Below are 23177 nucleotides of genomic sequence, written 5' to 3'. Positions count from 1 at the left end.
TTATAGGCTACTATCGTAGATTCATAAAGAACTTTTCCCGTGTGGCTGCCCCATTACACGAATTACTACGAGGGATCAATAGACAACAGCAGAACAAACAGACTCCCATTAATTGGACTGAGACCCAGCAAGAAGCTTTCGATACCCTTAAGGAGTTAATGACCACTACGCCCATCCTCGCCTACCCTGATTATAGTCAGCCCTTTCATCTATATACTGACGCCAGCTTTCAAGGGCTTGGGGCCGTGCTGTCTCAAAAGCAACATGATCAAGAGCGTATCATTGCCTTTGCTAGTCGAAACCTAAAAAAAAGTGAAAGGAATGATAGTAATTACAGTGCATTTAAACTTGAACTGTTAGCCCTCGTTTGGGCAGTCACGGAAAAGTTCAGAAATTATTTGCTTGCAACCCCGTTTGTCGCATTCACGGATAACAACCCGTTAGCTCACTTAGCAACGGCTCAGTTGGGAGCCCTTGAACAGCGGTGGTATTCCCGGTTAGCCAACTTCCAATTTGTCATCAGATATCGATCTGGGAAAAGCAATGGCAACGCCGATGCTCTCTCTCGTGTCTCTCAAGAGCAGTTTATTCAAGAAGATGCGGACAAGTGGGAAGAGATAGAAATGCCAGCTTTCCAAGACTTCTTCCTTGGTAAAACCACCGTTTCTAAAGAGAAGAAACAGCTAGCCGCTCAAGCTGAAACCGATACTTCGAGCCCTGAAAACAGAGATTATTGGGAGCAGATTCAGGGGGAAAGTCCACTGTTGACCAAATTGAAGACATTGATAACCGCTAAGAAAAGGTGGAAGTATGAATGCGAACCAGAAGCGGATCCTGAGCTCATCCGATTATACAAACAGAGGAGCAAATTCCGTTTCCAAGGGAACCTACTGGTGCGTGCGATCATCAACCCCAAAACACATGCTTTAATCCGTCAGATAGTGATACCCAGATGTCAGAAGGACAGAGTGCTCCAAGCTTATCACAATGACTCCGGGCATTATGGAGCTGAGAAGTTAGAATCCACTGTGCGGCAACGTTTCTTTTGGGTAGAGATGCGGAAAGATATGGAAGAATGGTGCAAGAATTGCACGAGATGTATACTTAAAAAGAAACCGGCAACGTCACAAAGAGCTCCACTACATCCTATTGTTAGTCATCATCCCTTGGAGCTGGTTCTCATAGACCATGTGAAATTAGAACCGAGTCGCCAAGGTTACCAATACGCCATCACGATCATAGATCACTTCTCCAAATTTGCTGTCATCATGCCTGTGAAGGATCTTACGGCCCGAACCACTGCTGAAATAATTTGGAGAGCCTTTGTAAAACAGTACGGTTATCCCGAAAGAATCCTCACCGACCAAGGGGCTGCATTCGAATCAACCTTGTTCCAAGAACTGTGCAAATGGTATGGCTGTAAAAAGACACACACTACGGCCTATCATCCCCAGTGTAACGGGGCCTGCGAAAGACTCAATCAGTCTCTAATTAACATTCTAAGAGCCCTACCCAAGTCAGAAAGGCAAGATTGGCCTGAATTGCTACCTGAGATTTCTTTTGTCTACAATAACACGGAGCATGGAGCTACCGGATTCACTCCATACTATCTGTTGTTCGGGAGGAATGGCAGGTTGCCTGCAGATCTAAAGTTGGAAGTGCCCCAGGAAATGTCCTCAGTGGAGAATCCAAAAACGGAATGGGGACAAACTCATCAAAAAAGAATCCGTGATGCCTACAAACTTGTTGACCAAAGAAGAGATAAATTACATCAACAACAGACTGAGTATTATAATGAAACCGCACTGGCAGAGCCCTTGGCAGTGGGAGATGTTGTCTGGAAGAAAAAGAACCAACGACAGAGCAAACTGGATTCGTTTTGGGAGGAACAGCTGTTCATCATCAAAGAAATACCAAACCCTGGAATGGACATTTACCAAATCTCAAAATTGGGCGAAGAAAACTCAGTAGTAATACACCGAAACCAACTCAAGAAATGTCATGATTCAGTGTCAATTCCTAAGCTTCCTGTCTCGGAGCCTACAGATACGGACAGCAGTGGCTCATTCCCTGAAATGTTAAAGCTATTCTGGCCAGGGTTAGCCAATGGCATGCCTTACTGCTTGATGAATGTTTCTGAAAGTACAAATGTTGTTAACCTTGATAATGAAATTCCTGTATTCCCTGAAAGTAATGTTTCTGTCATTCCACATGATGAAGTGGCCCAGGATACCTCAGAGTTAAGACGTTCGAACAGAAGTACACAAGGCGTCTTACCTCTCAGGTATAGAGAGTAGAAAGAGAAAGTTTTTAATGTGTTACTGACATGGTCAAATGTAATGCAGTATTGTTTATTTTTTCCTTTTGAATCTTATTCTAAGTAGGAAAGATTCCGTTTATTTTTAAAATTTGTTGCATGGGGACATGCAAGGTTCTACGGGGAAGTGTGTGGTAGCCGCCACGTTAGGGGTAGATATATACCCTTGTTGTAGATATGTATATGTTATGAATGTACAGTTAATGTCATATTACAAGTCTCATAGAGAATACTTTATGCTTTGTGTAATAATTAAACCCTATAGGGGACATTAAATGTATGTCTATGGGCATGCCTCCACAGAAGGCCAGAGACTGTTCTTTTAATGGTTTTACACTGTGCTCCCCGCCAGAGAGACATTAGACAGGGAGCAACGAACTGCTGGCAGAAAAACCCTATGTCGATAAAGTTATTCAGCCCGTGCACATGACGGGCACCGTGAGCCACGAGAGCCTGGGTAAAAAACTGACAGCCGTTAACAGCTGTTGAGCAGTTCCCCAGAGGTTGTAAAAGCAAGCAGAGCTACGCAGCTGGAGAGGAAGCAGAGAGCGGTGCTGAGACACGGAGCACACTCACCAGGGGCTCCAGAGACGACGGCAGAGCTTCTTCCCTTCAGCGGTGACAGGCACCAGAGATCCGGCGGCTTCTCCCCTGCAAACCCAGACGTGGTGTTCCTGGGCGGGCCGCAGCGTCATAGGAAGGCGGTGTCTGCGTCATTCCGGGCGGTGACTAGGCGGTGGAGGCGGCACCGTAGGGAGTGTCCAGTCGATCCTGCAGCAGATAAGGAACAATAAAGGGGCGCGGTGAGTGACTATCCAGCCCAAAAGGGCCGCCCACTATGCCCTCAGCCCTGCCTCCCGCATCATACACTCAGCTATTCTAGCAAGTCCCAGGGACTTGTATCACACGCATCAATCAGACTGCTTTGCTCAGTAAGAGCTGTATAAAACTGCATACAGAGCTGTAAGAGCTGCATAAAGTAAAGAGACGACACTACATCATCTCCCAGTGTAGTCTGCACCCCCGAGTCTGGCTATAAGGTTATCTCAGCACATTAGGAGTAGTCATAGACTTCAGGACGTACGCTCCTTGCCAGCAATCCTTACTGAAGCTGTCGATGTTACAGAGAGAGAGGGACCTTATAACTAATCCAGGCTTGCTTCAGAAATAGCTAATAGACTATCATACTTGGGAGGTTTAGACTACAACTGCCAGTTAAACTAAGATTTTTCTAGGACATTGTATTTGGAGACTGATTTACTAGCAGCGGTGCTTCATCGTAATAAGAAGCCTATCCCAGCAATAGCAGGGACAGTTCACATAGCAAGGGGCTCAGGATAACAACAAAACCAATTTTGCAGTATAATCTCAGCACAGAGGAGCAATAATTTGGAAGTGCCAGACAGCTGGGGACTGTTGTAATTTATAGACCATTCTTCGGTTTAACGCCCATTAGCCTATTCTTCCCTTTAATGCATAGACTACATCAGGACCCCGCCAAGCGACACTTACCTACTTCTTCCCAAATTTTGGATTACAAATATTCTGTTCAGGGAATAGACATTGCGACGTGGGACCTGAAAGCCTGCAACAAAGGAATAGACAGTTATTAAAAAGCGCTTGTATAACAGTTGACTATAGTCATAAAAAGAGTTAACTCTAGGTTATTATAAGAAGGAAGGATTATTGCGCAATAATAACCCATTTGTGTAATTAAAGGCCTTATAGGAAACAAAGGGTACTGTGGAAATGTTTAACATTTTATTGTAATTGATATTTAGGAAATGTTTTACCAGCAATTATTTTGCCTGTCTATCAAAGTAATAACAATCTAGTGTAACGGTTTAGACAGCGATCTCTAGAGGTCAGTGTAGTATTTATTCGCATTATTTGGCATTGTAACGTGTCACCATAGTTTGTAAGTGAAGTGTTAAATCTTTATTTATTCTGCTGTCAACCAGTTGTTAGATAGTAACAGCTCACTAATGTTATGTGAGTAAATGTTTGTATTGGCATATTGATATTTCATGCCCAATAATAACCTTGATTTCAAACAGGCTTTCATCGAAAGCAGAGTTCCAGTTTAATAAAAGCAACCTTATTGTTTTATTTGTGTGTTTTATTGTAATGAACTGTCCATAAGTGTATAGCTGAATAACTTGTAAAAACAAAGCGATACTTACCTGTAAAGTAGAAGATACTTACCTGTGAGGATCACAGAATGATGGTTCCATCCAAGGTTCAAGCGGTGCTAGATTGGACAACTCTTAGGTCCATTCAACGTTTCATTGGCTTTTCCAACTACTACACAAAATTCTTAAAGATCTTCTCATCTATCATCAGTCCCATTACTACACTCACTCACAAGGGGGCCAATCCGGCCTGTGTGCCACCTGAAGCAATCGCTGCCTTCCAGCATCTAAAACAAGTATTCACCTTGGCACCCATTTTGCGACAGCCCGATTGTTCTTGGCCTTTCACTCTGGAAGTTGATCGGTAGGAGTGGGGACAGTCTTGTCACAAAGATCAGATGATGGGAGTATGCATCCTTTTCCAGAAGATTCCTTCCAGCCGAAAGGAATTGGGCAGCAAGAACTGCTTGCTATCAAACTGGCATTTGAAGAATGGAGATACCTTCTGGAGGGGGCCAAATTCCCGGTATCTGTCCTCACTGACTACAAAAATTAGCTCTATCTTGACAGTTCGCAATGTTTAAATCCAAAACTCTCCCGATGGGCTCTGTTTTTCACAAGGTTCATCTTCATTTTGTCCTTTCGCCCTGGTTCCCAGAATCATCAAGCGGAGTCCGAACCTCAGGCCTGCATTACTTCGTTGGGCACATGCATCTCGTGTTTCTGGTCATCCTGGCGTGAAAAAAACTCTATTAGAATTAATCAAAATAATTTTTTGGTGGACTTCCATGAAAGCAGATGTCTCTACCTTTATCCGTTCCTGTGCTCAATGCTCTCAGCATAAAGTTCCTCGCCAGCTTCTAGCAGGTCTCCTGCAACCATTATCGGTACTTGTGTATTATAGCGGCGCCCAACCATCACATAAGGCATGTGATGGTATGCGATGCGACGCGATATCGTGCGATATTGTACAATGTCATGCAATTTTAAAATTGTATGACATTGTGTATGGCATACAATGCCATACAATGCGATGCAATGCGATTAAAAATTGTACCTTCACAGGTATCGGCGTCCCCTCGTGGGCTTCACAGGTATCCGCGTCCCCTCGTGGGCTTCACAGGTATCCACGTCCCCTCGTGGGGCTCGCTGCGCTCGCCTCACTTTCTATTCTCAACTCCATGCCGATGTGGATAGTGGGGGTATGAAAAGGTCACGCTTCGGGTTCACGTTTATAGTGCATCATTGGACTTATTGAACTGCCCTCGGCCCGCTATCTCCAGATCTGCAGATGGACTCACAAAATCCACAGAGTCTGACACACATTTGCAGAGTACTTACATGCCCTCTAGATAGATAGGAATCCTGTACTGTGTAAATCTGCAGATTAATTATGAAAATTTTGCAATCCAATGTACTGTCACATCCATACACTCACAATCAAATCATTTTACCAGTCTGTGCAAATGTGAGAATCGGGCTCTTTCACAACTCTGCGGCAAAAACAGGCTGATTGAGGCCAGCTCTGAAGTCACAGAACTTCCCTTGAAACGCCTGACACTCCCAAAAGACCACTAATAATGAGCAAAATATCTGTGAACGGCATCATTTACAGATATATCAGGTTGACTATGCTGCACAGCCTGTGAGACACATCTGATGCCCGATATATCTAAAGAATATCGGCGCATCATGCTGTGTGTAAGGGCGATCCACCAAGCAACCGTACAGCCTCACCGGGAGCCACCGGTTATTGTCAGCTCAGTGGGTGGTGCATGCGAATGCGGCAGCCCATTTGTGATGTCAGTACCGATGGATCGGGTAGCGTGTATGGAGAAAACGCTGGCTGATCCATCTGTAGATATATCTGCAGAACGATTGATCTGCAGATATATCCATTAGTGTGTACCCAGCTTAGGACACTGAGGGGGAGCGCAAATCAATATCAGCGTTTCCCCTCTGTGTCCTAGACTTGTCACTCTGCTCGGCAGGCGGCACCGTGACTGACTGAGAATCCACTGGCTGGGGAGCACAGTGCAGCATGAATGGGACACGCTGTCACTGTCTTTGGTGGGAGACAAGGAGTGTGGAGGAATGTGCGCCCACAGTGCAAATGCGCTGTGGGCAAGGCACCACTGGCAGGCACCTAGTTATGGCCCTGATCAGAGTTATCCTGAAAACTCTCCCCATTTATATTATATGACAAATGTAAAAACCCTATAAATTAATATGTACTGTAACACTGTTAATAATAAGCTTTCCATAATCGTGGGATGTTAAAAAGTATTGATTCATATCTGAAGAGGCACGGAATGAATCACTTTTACATCTTTCATTACTCACAACTTCCAGTCCAATTAAAAACTTTTATTTACTTTGCGTTATACTTTCTTCATTGTGCCCCATTTCCTTTCAAGGTTTTATTTACTGACAATTTTTCCTATATCTTTAAATCACACTTACTTGTCCTATTTCTAATTTCAATTTATTGTTAGAAATAGCATATGAATTTTATCCACTTACTGTCAGTCCTCATAACCACTTTAAAAAATACACAGTTTGTAAATGTTTATAAATGTTCGTAAATGTTTATAGTGTAGGACCCACTGGTTCCAAAGACATAACCTTACTAATGTTTGTGCTTGTAGTTGAGAACCATTGTAGTGTGGTGCCATTTTGAATGCTGCATCAAGTGTGGATTTGGCCAATGCGAAAGTTCTTGCTTGGCCAGTCCTATGACGGTCTTGCTAAAGCTGGCTATACATCAAGACGACTTGCATAAGACCAAGTCGTATTCAGATTGTGGAGCGGTCAAAAGAACTGTAAACGCAAATACAATCACTCATTCGACCATAATGAGAACCGATGGATGAGATGTGCAGTGCATCTCGTCTGGGGGACGACCTCACGACCCGTGGGAGTGCGCATCGTATGATCGCACAGACAGTCGAGATTGGACGGCTGGGTACAATAGGTCCTTTACACTACAGGTCTTGGGCCAGCTCACAATGGGGCAGTTGGAATGATAAGCCCTACCCCTTGGGACATAGAGTACCTACCCTAACTGTGTGGGCAATTCTTTTGTGTGATTACCCATCCTGTGGGAGAAATCGGCATAGGTTCAGAGAAATTCATAAGCAAATTTAGGAAATCTACATTTTTATTACTTGCCGTGCCTGTCTCTTCCTCTGGAAAATATTCTACCACCTCCAACATACGAAAAATGCCCTGGTATATAAACTCTACACCCTTTTGCTGGATTCCTAAACATAAAATTACCAGGTCCCTAGTAACATACACTTGCCACAATAAACCCCCACTCCCAGGCCCCATAGATGTAAACTACATCCTGTGCCCAGCTGGCAAGAGTCACATAAATTCCCTAATCTATCTCCCTGCCCCCCGATACATACAGTACATCCCAAGGCCCATGGATTTACAGTAACCATACTACCTTCCCTGCCTTTGGAACATGTGCTACCTAGCCTACTCCTCCAGGTCCAGGGGACATAAACTACCCTACCTACCCTCACCTTAGGGATACATTACTTACCCCCCCCCCAGCCGAATGGGCATGAACAAAATGCCTTGCCCACCAGCTCCTGAGACATACAGTATCATACACTAGACACGTAGTGGTTGCTGCCCTTAATGTACACATGCTGGCAATGCTTAGTCCACAGACACATTACTGTACTGAAGGAAGGGTCGCCATAGCATGTGCTCCACTCTATACCTCTGGCCCTGGCTGGGAGGTGGACTACCCAGGAGCCCTGCAGTAGGCCAGATGCATCTTCAAGACAGTTGGGTCCAGCCAGATTCATCCTGTAGCAACTGTGTTGTTACTGTTGTCAGCCTGGGCATTTCAGAGATTATAAGCTACAGATCCTAATAGATCTTGTGCAAATCAGACGCATGGTGTTCATACAGAGCCAGGCACATGCAGCAAGAATATTATTAGAAATGTGTTGGGCATTCCTAGGAGGTTATATGGGGTTGGATAATTAGACAGAGATGTAAGATAGTATGGGAGTGTTGCTGAATGGTTTCTTACACATAGGCTGAATTACTCACATAGGTGGTCATACTGGTGGACATAAGATTTGCACATAGCGTAGAGCTGGTGCAAGTTTCAAAAGTGATCGATGATGATATCTAAAGATGCACAAAGCATGATTGGAGCATCTATAGACAGTAAAAGTGGGAATTCTAGTTCCTGCATGGATGTACACCAGGTAAGGACATTTTACCAGCATTAGCTAAAGTTCTGATACAACTGCAGCAAAAGAAGGCCGCAACTGCATTCAACACAGAATTATCCCCTATGATCCAGTTCTCCTCATCAGATGCCACTCACTCAACAGGCCCTACCACCATTATGGTTGATTCCATAGCAATTGTCTCCTCTGCGGCATTGTCCTGACTTCACCATCTCCCTAGATTGCATTCGCAACGGCTCATTATAGCATGTTAAGGACAATCACACATGTTGTGTCAACCATTGTAATGCTATATGCAGTTATAGGTAACCAGTCTCGCAGAATATACAGATACTACAGTACATCGGTTCCAGTAGAGCAGCTGGGAATTACTTGCACTAATACAAGCTTTTTTGGGCTGCTCTCCCATTCACCTTCACATAAAATATCTATGTACATCGTAGTAAAACTAAATATAGTTTTATTAAAGTCAGTTAAGGGCTGCTCCTAAGTTCCTCCTCTGACACCACATACCTGTCTAATTGGTATAATCTACTTTACGATGTGCAAAATTACTTACATCCTCACAAACCAAATTTTAAATGTATTTTAACTATCTCTGACAGCATAGGTTTAAATCAGAGCATGTGTCTGGCTGAGCCGCCCCCAACCAGATATAATAATTATTTTGACATCTGGAGAGATCGTTTGCCAAAGTCGCTTTCCCAGTCTACACTGAGACAGATAAGAGCTATGGAGACTAGGAAGAGCAGATAGGCGTTGTACTGAACTTCTGCAAGGTACATGGAGTAACAGGCTATTGTTAGCTATGGGTCTATGGCAGTTATTGCAATTACATTATAATGATGGACATGTAACCTTTATTACAGAAATGCATAATATGCAGCATTAACAATTCTTTCAAGTGATTTTCAATTTATAAAATGTAAATCTAATCCTTGGATTTTATGTTGAGTATTATGCAGATCACGTATGTTGTATAGAAACATGTGGGTTAGCAAAAATGTTGTGGCACACCAGCAGTCTTAATTATAAGGACAGCACAGATGGCATAGTGGTTAGCACTACTGGTTCACAACACAAAGGTCATGAGGTCAATGTCCTTCCTATTCATGTCACAGCTGTGTAGAATTTGTGTTGTCTTCATTTGTTTGAATGCGTTTCATCTGGGCTTTTCTTTCCCCGCACACTTCAAAAACATATTGGAAGGTTAATAGGCTGCTGACAAAAAATAGGGAATATAGAGAATTAGGGGTTGATTTATTAAGCTTGGGGAAGTGATAAAGTGTCTTGTCTTTATCACCGGCCAATCAGCTCCTACCTGTCATTTTTCAAACCAACCCTGTAACTTCAAAGTTAGCAGCTGATTGGCCGGTGATAAAGTTACAGCCCCAATATCACTTCACCGAGCTTAATACTGTAAATCTGCCCCTCATATACTCAATGCATATGATAAATGGGGCTCCAGTCTATCAGCTCCTGGGGATAAAGAAGGGTCCAATGTCTTTTTTTGTGTTAATTTGATTTGCTAATATATATTGCTGATATATATGTATAAAAAGCATCTCTTTTCTAGGTCAATAACCACTTAATTAAGGAGGAAACATATTTCACCATAGAAACAGATGAATAGACAACAAAAGATATATAGAAAATATTGCAAAAGTTTGGAGGAGATGCCTTCACATGCTCTAGGTTAGTAGTGTCTGGAAGAAGGCCAGAGGGACAGCGTCATGGTTAAACTGGGAGTTATAGCTGAGCCAAAGAAGACCAATTGCCATGGCTATTATTTGGGGACTGCTGGCTTTGGCATTCACCATGACTTCAGCAAGGACTTCAGGTTTCAAAAGTCACAGAAATTCGAAACAGAGTTCAGAAGGTGAGAGATCAATAACTTTTTCATCTTGGGAATTTGAAAATGTGAAGAGTATTTCTGTATATAAAAGGGCTAAAGAAGGTCACACATGTGGAAGACCAAATCTTGTCATTCAGAGGTTGAATATACCATTGCTTCCTATACCTGTATACAATAACCCTACACACATGCCAATGAGATTTTCCATCAGGTCCAATCTAATATCAGCCACAGAGATTTATATCATACTTAGGATCATTCTGTGTGCCACATATTAAAATGTTGGTCATTTTTTGTTCTAAAGTGATCAAATTGTTGGGCCACATGTGGTCAGTTGTAGACTTACCTGTCTAGTCATATTAAAAGTGTTACTATCATTGGACCAAGAGGCTTTATTTTCTGTCTGCTTCATGTAGATTATAGGGGTATCCCATCTGCCGTAAACTATTGGGGATGTTCTATTTAATCGGATTGAATTGAGCAAGTCCTATTTATGTATGAATTGCAATAGCAACCTTGTATGTCGCCCCATCATCTGACATCAGGTGACAAAGAAAATGACTAGAGATGGGTGGGAATTTTGGGGTTGTGAGTCGAACTCGGGTGAAGCTCCGGTCTTCCCACCAAGTTTGGCTCTTGGATCTAAAAAAACAAATCTTGTCTGTTGTGGATTGCATGTAAGTCCCTCCCCCGAGATTTCAGGTGCCGTTTCACACTAGAATTGAATGTGAATTAATTTTATTGATGTTATTAATATTGCTGGAACCAAAACAGATCCAAATGACATGTTTTTATCAATTAAAAAAAATCCACATCCAAACCCAAGACACTTGAGGCTGGTTTTGCTAAAACCAAAAATCTAAATATGATAATGGTTTAGAGTCAAAATCAAAACATGGGGGACTGCAAATACCTCTACTTATGATAATGATCCTTCACATATGTACTATGGGCCTAACTCACTACTGATCGCATAAGGGATCAGTAGCGGATATTTCCCTTTAACTGAGCACATGTCTTGCGATCACATCTCAACAATGAATGACAGACAGGAATGTTCACGAATAGGAAGAAAAAGGAATGTGCCAGCGCTGGCTGAATAATTAGAAAGACCAGACGGTATCTCAAAAGTATTACAAATTTAATTATACATATATAAAAACAATCAAGAAAAATAATAATGATAATAAACACATAAAATAATACTGGAATTAAAATGAGCACAGGATGCTTGACTGATATTGCGGAGCTCCACAAACGTGGAATTAGAGATATGAAGTTAATGATATTACCATCTGTAGTACTCTGGTGTGAATGATGATAATAATGTTCACGAATAGGGACTGGGGTAGAGGCGCCTGGCATTTGGGAAAAAACAGGTGTGATTCCCCCATTTCCCAGGGGTAATGAAGCCAAAAACTGCCTCATGTTCGCACTTTCCTTGGCCACACAAGGCCCTCTTGGACTCCAAGTCTGAGTAAGGTCTGACTTACTCAGACTTGCATTTGCAGATGAACATTGCTATCCATATCCATTTAGAACCATGATCGCAAATGCAGGCAGCAGGTATTCACCTCCTCCTGCATTTCTGTTGCTAAGGATCATGCTGCTCCGTGCTGAATCAGGCCATGTGGACTGTAACAGGAGCAATATGGAAATTGTCAGCTTTACAAAAGTGTACCAAACTGGGATTGCGTAATGCTATAATCAAAAGAATACAATTTTCTCTATCTTTCTCTCACTCCTTCCTACCATGTACAAACTAATAACAAATATACAGAATATGGAAACAATACCATATCCTGACATCCATGTGGAAACAATAATGTAATACTGATGCATTCACTTACCAATCAGGCATTTGGAAAACTATTGGCTTGTGCTAAAAATGGAGACACATGACATTTTTTAAAGGCCGTCCACTAATATTAGTTGATAGCAGTAAAAAGCAGATCCAAATGATCACAACAACATGGCACAAAACCTCTGTAGCTTTGCCACACGAGAGCTTGGGATCAAAGCATTTGTTGGAGTATTCTAGCTTATAACAGGAACTGTACAAAACATTTTTTTCAAAGTAGAAAATGTTCTCTGTATGTCAGTAATTTTGGCCCACGGATCGTATCTGATGCAATGAGTCAGGAGTGGTGTACCAGGAATCACTGTAATTTGTAAACTATCAAATGTTTGAGTTATATGTTTCTAATAATATGTTTCTAATAACGGTGAAACTTACATCTTAGCATCAGCTAGTAAATAGTATACAGTCATGCTTGGTTACTGTCAAAAACTATTTGTGGGCTTGATTCTGAGCAGGATGTATCTGTGTCCTTTTTTCCAATATGGCTGCGGTAGCGTTCTTGCTACCCCATGCTTAAGCGAGTATCCACCCATCTATTCCAAACATCCAAGCATCTGCACGTGAAAGGACATTTTTCCATGGTGTTGCACATTCACACTAAACTCTGGGACAGCGTTAAGGTCTCCTTATGACTCTAGTGCCAAGTCTATTGCTTGCCATCTAGAAAGGAGGGGACCACATTTGGAATCTGCACAAAGGCGTCATCCTTTCTTGATGCCCCCCTGACCACTAGTGATGATGCTGTATGTAGTTTACAGATGTCTGTGAGATCTGCAGTATTTCTACTGCCACTTGGCTCAGAATCAGGCCCAGCATGTGCATAATCCGACAGTTTTGCAACTCCTGTGCATACTTAGTGAAATCGCCAGTAATATCAGCAAATTGCTGCATTTTTCTGCTAGCAAACATTTTCTATATGAAAAGTCTTATGTGGTTTTATGAATGAACAGTGAACTGTATTAGTTATAAGCACTAAAATGTAGAAAAAAAAGAATCCCTAAGAACCTATGGAAGAGTAAGATATGATAACCCCTTATGTTATAGATTGTTACTGAATTCAGGTCATCATCTCTCTCTACCCTTTATGATTTAATTGTTGTGTATGTGACAGCATCCACCACTTTGACCAAAATGTTTCTTTTGATCAGTTCTTTATTGTAATAATTTTCAGAGAAACACAGCTACAAATGGTAAATATATTTAAATCTACATTTGGTAACTATGTGTCCAATAAAGGACTAACGCTTTGTACATATTACACTTTGAAACTAAGAAAAAAACTTTTCCTACTATTAGTACAGTTTGGTCCTATAATCATTTTATAACTTGTACTTGTTATTGTGCTTGACGTGGTGCCTTGTAATTCAGCCCAAGTCACTGCATCGTTGGAATGACCGCAGCCAGTGAAGTCCTCTCCTCTGACCCAGCAGATTTCCTCTCCCGTCTGAGTCACTATGAGATCGCCTTCCCTGCCCAGGTGGACCAGAGTGGGAACTTCCTGACCTACGACCTTCGCCGAGCACCTCCCAGTGTCCACAGGTCTCGGCGGAGCATCCCTGATGAGTCCGAGCGTCAGGTCTTCTACCGGTTACAAGCTCAGAGGTCTAGCTTCCTGCTCAACCTTACCTTGCAAACAGATCTACTGGGACAACACTTCACTGTCGAGTACTGGAAGAGTGGGGGATTGGATTGGAAGCATGAGCTGTATGAGGACTGTCATTATATTGGCCATATACAAGACCAGCAGTTGAGCTCCAAGGTGGCCATTAGCAACTGCAATGGACTGGTGAGGATAGGGTAAACATAAACAGGAGAATTGGACAATTGTGGTCCTGCTCAAAATATGTTTATCTATTGGACAGAGAGGGCTTTGCAGACAAATAGGTAAAAGGTTAGAGCCACAACTGACCAAAGTAGCAACATTAAAGCTATGTATTTAATAGGTTCAAAATTAAAGGAACAACATCTGGTTTGCTGCCAGTTAGACACTAATAGACGGAGTAAATGTATCTTCTTCAGCATCACTTCAATTTAATATTGAATATGTATATTACTTAGCTTTCGTTTAGTCAGCTTTTGCTCCAGCAAGCTGCGAGATGACTTGGATCTTTGTCAATTGATCCTTTATTATTTTGCTTTGTGGCACAAAAGATCCAATGAGAGCCTCTTTTTTAATTATAATTATGTTTTCTTGGAGTAAGAGTTTATTATGGTAACATGTCTAGTAAACTGATGAGCGTAAGCTATTTTCTGAAACCATGACATTATCCTCTCTTTGGTCTGTTTCTGCTTCCAGCTCGGAGTGATAGTGTCAGGAGAGGAAGAGTATCTGATTGAACCGTTACCTCTAGGTGGAAACTATAACCAGACCAGTGGTGGAACCCCTCACGTGGTGTACAAGCGCTCCTCCTTGCAGCGACAGCACCTTGATGCTGCCTGTGGTGTAATAGGTAACCGTTTTTGATAGCACATATTATTTTAAGATTCATTTTATACATGCCCTTTATATCAAGGTACATTAAGTACTTATGCTGGTTATACGCAGACAGATAATATATCTGACAGGCATTTTATCTGAGAACCTGTAGCCCAGAGGACATTGTGGATATACCCTGTGAGATATCTCAGTGTATATGGCCAATAAATCTCTCTTCTTTCCCTGGGGAGGGGGCATTTTCCATTCCTCCCACATAAAAGAAAAACACATACAGAAAGTAAGCTCTCACGAGCAGGGCCCTCTCTCCTCATGTATTTTTCTTACAATATATCTCTGCCACCCAGATAATTGTGTCAGTGTCTTATCCCCTGCTGCAACTGTCTTCATTTACATGTCCTAATTTGCCTCATACTGTAATTCATTATTTTATTGTTTTTATTTATTGTATTGTTTTTTGCTCATGCAGAACACTTGAGGTGCCATTTTAATCAACGATAATAATAATAATCCATTGCCCAATGCAGTCAACTTCACAATTATAGCATGCCGGATGCTTTGGCATGTCCAACGTTATTTTGAGCTTGATCACACACACTGTACAATTATCTGTGAAAACCCGCAAATATCAGGATCACCCAGATAATAGTACAGCATGCCCATCATTTCATATCTGACGTTGCCCAGCTCCTGAGTGCTACAAACTAGTATATTGGTGGCAGTTACTTATATTTTTTCAAATTCAGTTACATCATGATGCTGAATAGGTTATATAAAATGCCCAGGAATGGAGGTTCATAATATTATACTATATAACTACATACTTCATAACTCCACCCAAGCAAGTTCACTTTTTTTCCATTTAATTGCCATTTAGAAACTTCTTTTCTGCTCTTCTCAGATGAAAAGCCCTGGAAGGATCGCCATTGGTGGCTTAGAAATCAAAGGCCCCCACCTATAAGACCAGCATGGAATCACACACAGCGCGGGCCTCTGCCATTTAAGCGATCAGTGAGCACAGAGAGATATGTGGAGACATTGGTTGTTGCTGACAAAATGATGATTGGCTACCATGGGAGAAGGGACATTGAGCAGTATATCCTGGCTATCATGAACATTGTAAGTGTTACACCCTACTCATGGAACAAATAATAGTGTGCCAGTCTTTTTTTGCAATGATTTTAAGACTGATATTTTCTTGTTTCCTGGAGGTCAGGTTGCCAAACTTTTCCAGGACTCAAGCCTGGGAAACATTGTAAACATCATGGTGACAAGGCTAATACTGTTAACTGAAGACCAGGTGAATTAAAAAGAAATACAAATATGTTTGTCCGGAAACACTAATCCAAAGCCAAACTAGATTTTGTTCATCCGGCCTCCATCTATTGTGAAACTACAAGTCCCAGCATGCTCTGCCAAAGTTTTATTATTAGGGAATATTTAAAGCTGGGATGTGTAGCTTCATATCAGCTGGAGAGCCATGGGTTGGCCAGACATGCTCCAGGTACTCTATATCTATAACGTGAGAACAGAGTGACTGACTGCGCTTTGAGTTTCGGCTTTAAGTTAAGGTTGCTGCTGGGTGTCTGGTGTAAACTACAAGATACCCAAGGAGTATACAATTTGGAAAAACCAGGTTGACACTCCTGCGCACACCTTAGCCTTACAACAATATAGAAAATACTCTGAACTTTCTAGGTATAAAAGGTCATCTTTTATTTAATAAAGAGGAAATGACAATTCATCAATTGGTATATTGTAAATATAAATCGTTAATATAAAAATAAATATAAATTTGATGATAAAAGGTAAATAAATGAGATTAAAAAGTGGGGGTGTGGCCTAATAACGGTATACTATATATATATATATATATATATATATATACACATACAAGTACAAAGGAACATAAAACATACAGGGAAACCCTTAATTGGGTATGTGTGGTTAAGTCTTTTCCACAATGGTTCAGGTGCCGTTTGTAGGCAAGAGTGGATATACACCACGCTGTCACCCGCAAATAGGTATCCTCAAGAAGGGACAAAAAGTACCATGTAAGTAGCTTTGGAGCTGGAGTGGTGTCTGCCGGCAGACTCGTCCTCCTCCCGGTGCTGCAGTAGAATAGAGTAGCGTGCAGGGAGGGTCTCTGTTAGTCAACGCGTTTCACCCGCCACGCGGGCTTCGTCAGGATAAGCAGAGTGCACTGCTCCTGTTCCTCTTTATTAAATAAAAGATTACCTTTTATACCTAGAAAGTTCAGTGTATTTTCTATATAGTTGTAAGGCTAAGGTGTGCGCAGGAGTGTCAACCTGTTTTTTCTAAATTGTATACTCTATATCTATAGGCTAAAACAGTGTTCCCAAACTTAGTTTACAGTATTTACTAAGTTCTGGATGGAGGTAAAGTCCATCCAAGTCTTTGTAAATAGGCCCCTTAGTTCTCACTCACCAACAGTCCAGTTTTGTTGTATAAACTATCCTTTAGCAGAGGTGTTTAATTCAAAGTGGCTGAGGTACTAAATAATACCGCACAAATTATCCGGGTCCGACCAGTGTTGTTGCTGTGTCAACCCAAGTCCCTGTGCGGTGTGAAAAGGCCTTTTGAAAAAATCCCAGGTCCAGCAACCCAGCAATATGACCCAGGTCCCATTCACAATATAGGGAGGAGGAAGCGACAGCTCCAAGCGCTGCCTTTTCCCCTGCCCCAACGATGACGCTCCAGCCACTGCGGGGAGCTTTACCTCACATATGCTGGGTCGCTCCCGGGATGGACCCATGTCCAAATCTCAGGTGCGACTCTGCATTTGCGATGTGAAAGGGATATAAGTGACCTGTGCTAAAACATATATTTTCTTAAAACCTAGACTGTTAGGAAGGCATGAGAACTGAGTTTGGGAAACACCATTTTTAGGATACCAGTATGTTGATATACAGGCACGGATATGCAGTATGTGCCGTATTTAGCCCAGAACAAGGAGGTTTAACTCTTAACTCCATTATGACCACTATTTAACACATAATGGGCGGGATTCACTAATAATCCCCGGTGCACATCGCCGGCATTCGCATAGTTAATAATCGCATATGCACTAACATATGCGATTATTAACGCAAAAGCGATGCCCGGCGATGTGCACCGGGTCCCCCCCTTCCTGCTGGAACCCTTACACAGCTGTAAGGGCTCCGGTTCCTCCTCCCTGCACTCAGAAGTGGTGCAGGCAGGAGGAAATCACTGGTCCGGGCAGCACAGCAGGAGGCTGCCCGGACACAGGTGAGGGGGGTGCGGCGCTGATCGGCGGGGGGCGCGCGGGGCGGCGGGGGACGTGAAGGGAAGCCCATAGGCTTCCATGGGGTTACGCCAAATAGGAACTGGCGTAACCCCCCGCAGCGAAGCCCCAGCAACGGGGCTTTGCTGCATATGAAGATGCGGTAAAACCCCCGAAAACGGGGTTTTTACGGCATTTTCAGCTTGCTGAATCTCGCCCTGTATGTTTGTATCCTATGTACAAGAAAAATAGTACATTTTATTTTGTCTGCATCTTGTCATAACACATCAATTCATTCAACAGCCCACCCTGGAGATCAATCATCATGCAGGGAAGTCCCTAGACAGTTTCTGCCGGTGGCAAAAGTCCATTGTAAGCCGTAATGGAAATGCGATCTCAGAGAGCGGCATTGCTGATCACGACACAGCTGTCTTGATAACCAGGTATAGAAACTGTAGATAGCGAATAGAAATTAAAGTCATATTTGAAGATAGGAGTGCTAAATCTGATCATATTTTGGGGGTTTATAGGACATACTATAGTTCTAATTATAGAATTGAAAATATCTAATTGCAGGTGGTTTCAGATGCTGTCATGTACTTTGTGACCAGTCAGCCAAAGCTTTAAACCAGTAGCATAACTTGAACGGCCAAAAAAGTCTCTGCGCACCACCACCACCCCACACATAACAAAATAATTATTTTAAAAAAATTTAACGTACATGTTCATTGCCAGGTATTTCTTCCTCATTACCAGCGGTAACATGCTCGTTACTAAGAATTACACGCTCATTGCCAGGGGTTACATGCTCCTTGCAATATTCAGGCCATGGAGGAAGGGAGGCAGTACACAGGCAGCTCCAACTGTACCTGCCCGCCGCAAGGTAACGCTCACTGTGGTTACGGCTATACACAGCACCTATTGGCTGCTGAATATAGCTTTAACTAATGGGAGTGCTACCTTGTGGCAAGAGCCTCATGATGCACACTGCTGGCCCAGGGGCATAAAATAAGTTCATATCAGATGACCGGAGGCTAAACGCCAACAACACACCCACAGCCATACATATACCACCACACACAAACAACTAATATATATATACAACTAATATATATAGAGTCCAATCCTCCGGCACTCCGGTCCCGTCTGCGGGTAACTTGCTGGGGTGCCTTCCCCTGGGGGAACTAGTCCCATGTAGATAGTGGGCTGATTGGGCAGCACTCACAGACTGTACTTCAGAACTTGTGTCGGTGAAACAAGTGCATTTATTGATAACGTTTCGGGGAACTAGTCCCTGATCTGGTCTGATGAAGGGGACTAGTTCCCCGAAACGTTATCAATAAATGCACTTGATTCACCGATACAAGTTCTGAAGTACAGTCTGTGAGTGCCGCCCCATCAGCCCGCTATATATATAGATATATATATAGATATATATCTATATATATATCTATATATATAGGTTCAGGACAGAATCACGGCACTCCAGGGAGATTTTCAAAAGTGTATATTGAAGAAAAAAACCACACCAACGTTTCGGAGCTTAGCGCTCCTTTTTCAAGGTGAAAACAGTGTAACACTGTTTTCACCTTGAAAAAGGAGCGCTAAGCTCCGAAACGTTGGTGTGGTTTTTTTCTTCAATATACACTTTTGAAAATCTCCCTGGAGTGCCGTGATTCTGTCCTGAACCTACTAATCTATTCTTCAAGGGCACCGGGGTACCGTGACCACCGCTGGGAGAGTGCCAGGCCGCCATCCCCCATATCTATCTATATATATATATCTATATATATATATATATAGATATATATATATAGTATAATGTACATACATAGTCACAGACACATCTTCACCGACACACGTATAGCCAAGCACACACACCCATTTCAAATACTGAAATATAATTAATATAGTAAAGTTTTGGGCAGTGCTGGGCTTCTGTACCTGGTGTCCTATGACGCTCCCCTGTACAGCCTGCACTCCGCACCATCACTTCTCTCTCCCAATAGCGGGTCGGGTCCCCAAGACCCCGACACGGCTGCTCCTGGAACTGACAGCTGAGGGTCAATCGGGGGGGGGGGCTCTGAACACTGGAACTGGGCTTTCAGCTCTGCAAGCAGGAGCCAGGGTTATCAGCGCTTTGGGCAGGAGCCAGGGTCATCAGCACTGCAGGCAGGAGCCAGGGTCATCAGTGCTGCGCGTGGGCGACAGGGTTATCATCGCTGCGTGGGGAAGCCTGACTTTCAGCGCTGCTGGCAGGAGACAGGGTTATCAGCAATGCGGGTGGTAGACAGGTTTGTCAGTTCTGCATGTGGGAGCCAGGATCATCAGTGCTGCCTGCGGGAAAGAGTGTTATCAGTGTTGCGGGCAGGAGACAGGTTTGTCAGCACTGCAGGTGGGAGCCCCTGCCTCCTCTTTCACTGAGCACGACAGCTCTGGTATTTTCAGCTTCGCCCCGCAGACCCCGCCACTGCTGGCTCCTCCAAGAAACAGCAGAGTCTGTGGCACAATTGTTACGCCATTGCTTTAAATGCCTACAAATAATACAGGGCAATAGCCATAGAGCTACTGTATTTAGTTTATGGTGACTGCTCGTATGTATTCTTCTTTCAGATATGACATTTGCATTTACAAAAACAAGCCATGTGGAACTCTAGGTAAGATCTAAACATATTTATATACATTTTCTAGATAAAACACTGAGGTCATTAATGTTAACAATGTTCCCTTGCACCCCATAGACGTGTAAATCGATTTATCAAAGAGAGGACAGAAAGGTCCTCCCTGGGTGGGGCACTCGCCTCATGTAGAATTAACATATAGGTCACTACACTACATAATTAATATACAGGTATTTGACATTTATAATGTCTCACAACATTCGGTACTTGTGTAATATCACGGCGCCCATCGCATCGCAGACCATAAGGCATGCGATGGTATGCGATGCGATGTTACCCAATGTCATACAATGTTAAAATTGTATGGCATTGTATATGGCATACAATGCCATACAATGCGATGCGATGCGATTATAAATTGTATAAGCACCCTAATGGGTGCTTACAATGTTAAATGCACCCCCGCGCCACCCCCAGAATGAACGTGAACCCGAAGCGTGGCGAACGCAGCGAGCCCGCGAGGGGCGGCGGTACGCGTCCCCCGACCTTTTAATACCCCCACTATCCACGTCGGCGTGGAGTTGATTTTATATAGTGTGGCGAGCGCAGCGAGCCACCAAGCCCGAAGCGTGGCTCGCCATGCTTCGGGTTCACATTCATACTGGGGGTGGCGTGGGGGTGCACTTAACCCCTTCCCGACATTGCCTTTTTTGTTAATTTTTTTTTTTTTTCCTCCTTGCGTTCAAATAAGCGTAACTTTTTTAATTTTCCGGCTATATAGACACATGAGGGCTTTTTTTTTGCGGGACAAGTTGTACTTTGTAATGGTACCATTTACTATACCGTATAATATTCTGGGGAATCAGGAAATAATTCAATATGGGGTAAAAAAAAAAAAAAAACGCCATTCCACAATTTTGCGCTGGTTACGGTTTTTTGGAGTTCATAGTTCGTTTAAAATGATGGGTTATCTTTATTCTATGGGTCGTTACGATTCTGGTGATACCAAACTTATATAGTTTTCGTTATGTTTTACCACTAAAAAAAAAAATAGCAACTTTTACGTTTTTTCTAATTTGCGTCGCGTCGCCATGTTCTGCGGCTTATAACTTTTTTATTTTTCCACCTACGGACCTGGGTGAGGGCTCATTTTTTGCGGGCTGAAGTGTACTTTTTAATTAATACCATTATGGGATATGGGCGACTTTCTGATCTCTTTTAGTTATTTTTTTTTGGGTACGCGATGCGACCAAAAAACGTAGTTTTGGCGTTTGGAATTATTTTCCGTTTACGCCTTTAACCGTGTGGGATAACTAATGTTATATTTTAATAGATCGGACTTTTAGGAACGCGGCGATACCAAATATGTTTATTTTTTTTATTTTTTATTTATTTTTATTTGTGAAATGGGGAAAGGGGGGTGATTTAAACTTTTAATATTTTTTTATTTTTTTTTTATTTTTAAACTTATTTTTTTTTTTTTTTTACTTTTACTACAAGGCCCCCTAGTGTACTTGACCACTAGGGGGCGCGATCGCCTGTACTAGGTTCAGCCATAGAGCTCTATGGCTGAACATAGTGATTTTCAGCACTTTCTATTACATCCTGCCTCAGGCAGGATGTAATAGGAATACTGACACGGCCAGCACAGGGGTCTACATTAGACCCCTGGCTACCATGGCAACCGATCGGCACCCTCCGATCTCGCCGCGGGGGGCCCCGATCGGCGCCGGAGGGGGGCGCCCCCCCTCCGATCAGCTATTTAAGCACTGCGGGCGCTTTGCCCGCGGTGCTTAAAGGGTTAAACGGCCACGATCGGCGAACTCGCCGCTCGTGGCCGTGAGAGCAGGTGCCTGGCTGTAATATACAGCCATTACCTGCTCTCTTTCAAGCCAGCTCACTCCGTGAGCTGGCTTGATTCCCCCGCAACCGACATATGACGTAAATGTACGTCATATGTCGGGAAGGGGTTAACATTGTAAGCACCCATTAGGGTGCTTAAAAGCATCCATTAGGGTGCTTATACAATTTAACATCGTATAAGGGGGCTTAGATCGAATCGCAGTGCATCGGATGTATGGCATGCGATGGCATGCGATACGACGCAATGCAAAATCGTGCGATTTAATATCGGGGGCGCAGTGATAATACACAAGTACCCAACATTCTATTACACGCACACAGTGCATGTTTTTTATCCATCAAACCCCCTTGTTTTTGCTAATTGTGTAATATATGTAACTTGTCCATTGATTGTATTCCTAACAATTTATTTTATTAATTAGAATAAAAGTTTTATTTTAACACTTTAGGTGCCAAGGGAATTTGTCAATATAGGTGTGAAAATTGGCAAGCAAACATTTGTATTAACCCCTTCCCGACATTTGACGTATATATACGTCATGGCCGGGATGTACTTCCCGACACATGACGTATATATACGTCATGACTTCAAAGTGCCACTGCGTCTCG

General features: G+C 42.8%; 1 protein-coding gene across 1 annotated transcript in view; it reads left to right on the top strand.

Moving 5' to 3' along the window:
* The window catches only part of ADAMTS10 (ADAM metallopeptidase with thrombospondin type 1 motif 10), a 148036-nt gene that overhangs the window by 54961 nt on the left and 69898 nt on the right, over positions 1 to 23177 (top strand). The window contains exons 3-9 of the mRNA XM_083179191.1: positions 10246 to 10548; positions 13754 to 14171; positions 14682 to 14835; positions 15721 to 15938; positions 16036 to 16119; positions 18388 to 18527; positions 20698 to 20741. Of these exons, the coding sequence (XP_083035317.1) occupies positions 10403 to 10548; positions 13754 to 14171; positions 14682 to 14835; positions 15721 to 15938; positions 16036 to 16119; positions 18388 to 18527; positions 20698 to 20741 (1204 nt within the window). The 5' untranslated portion in view covers positions 10246 to 10402. The remainder of the gene's footprint in view (positions 1 to 10245; positions 10549 to 13753; positions 14172 to 14681; positions 14836 to 15720; positions 15939 to 16035; positions 16120 to 18387; positions 18528 to 20697; positions 20742 to 23177) is intronic.

This window comes from Crinia signifera, chromosome 1 (assembly GCF_055691185.1).
Source record: "Crinia signifera chromosome 1, ASM5569118v1, whole genome shotgun sequence".
Taxonomy (NCBI): Eukaryota; Metazoa; Chordata; class Amphibia; order Anura; family Myobatrachidae; genus Crinia; species Crinia signifera.
This window is presented reverse-complemented; position numbering and strand designations above follow the sequence as displayed.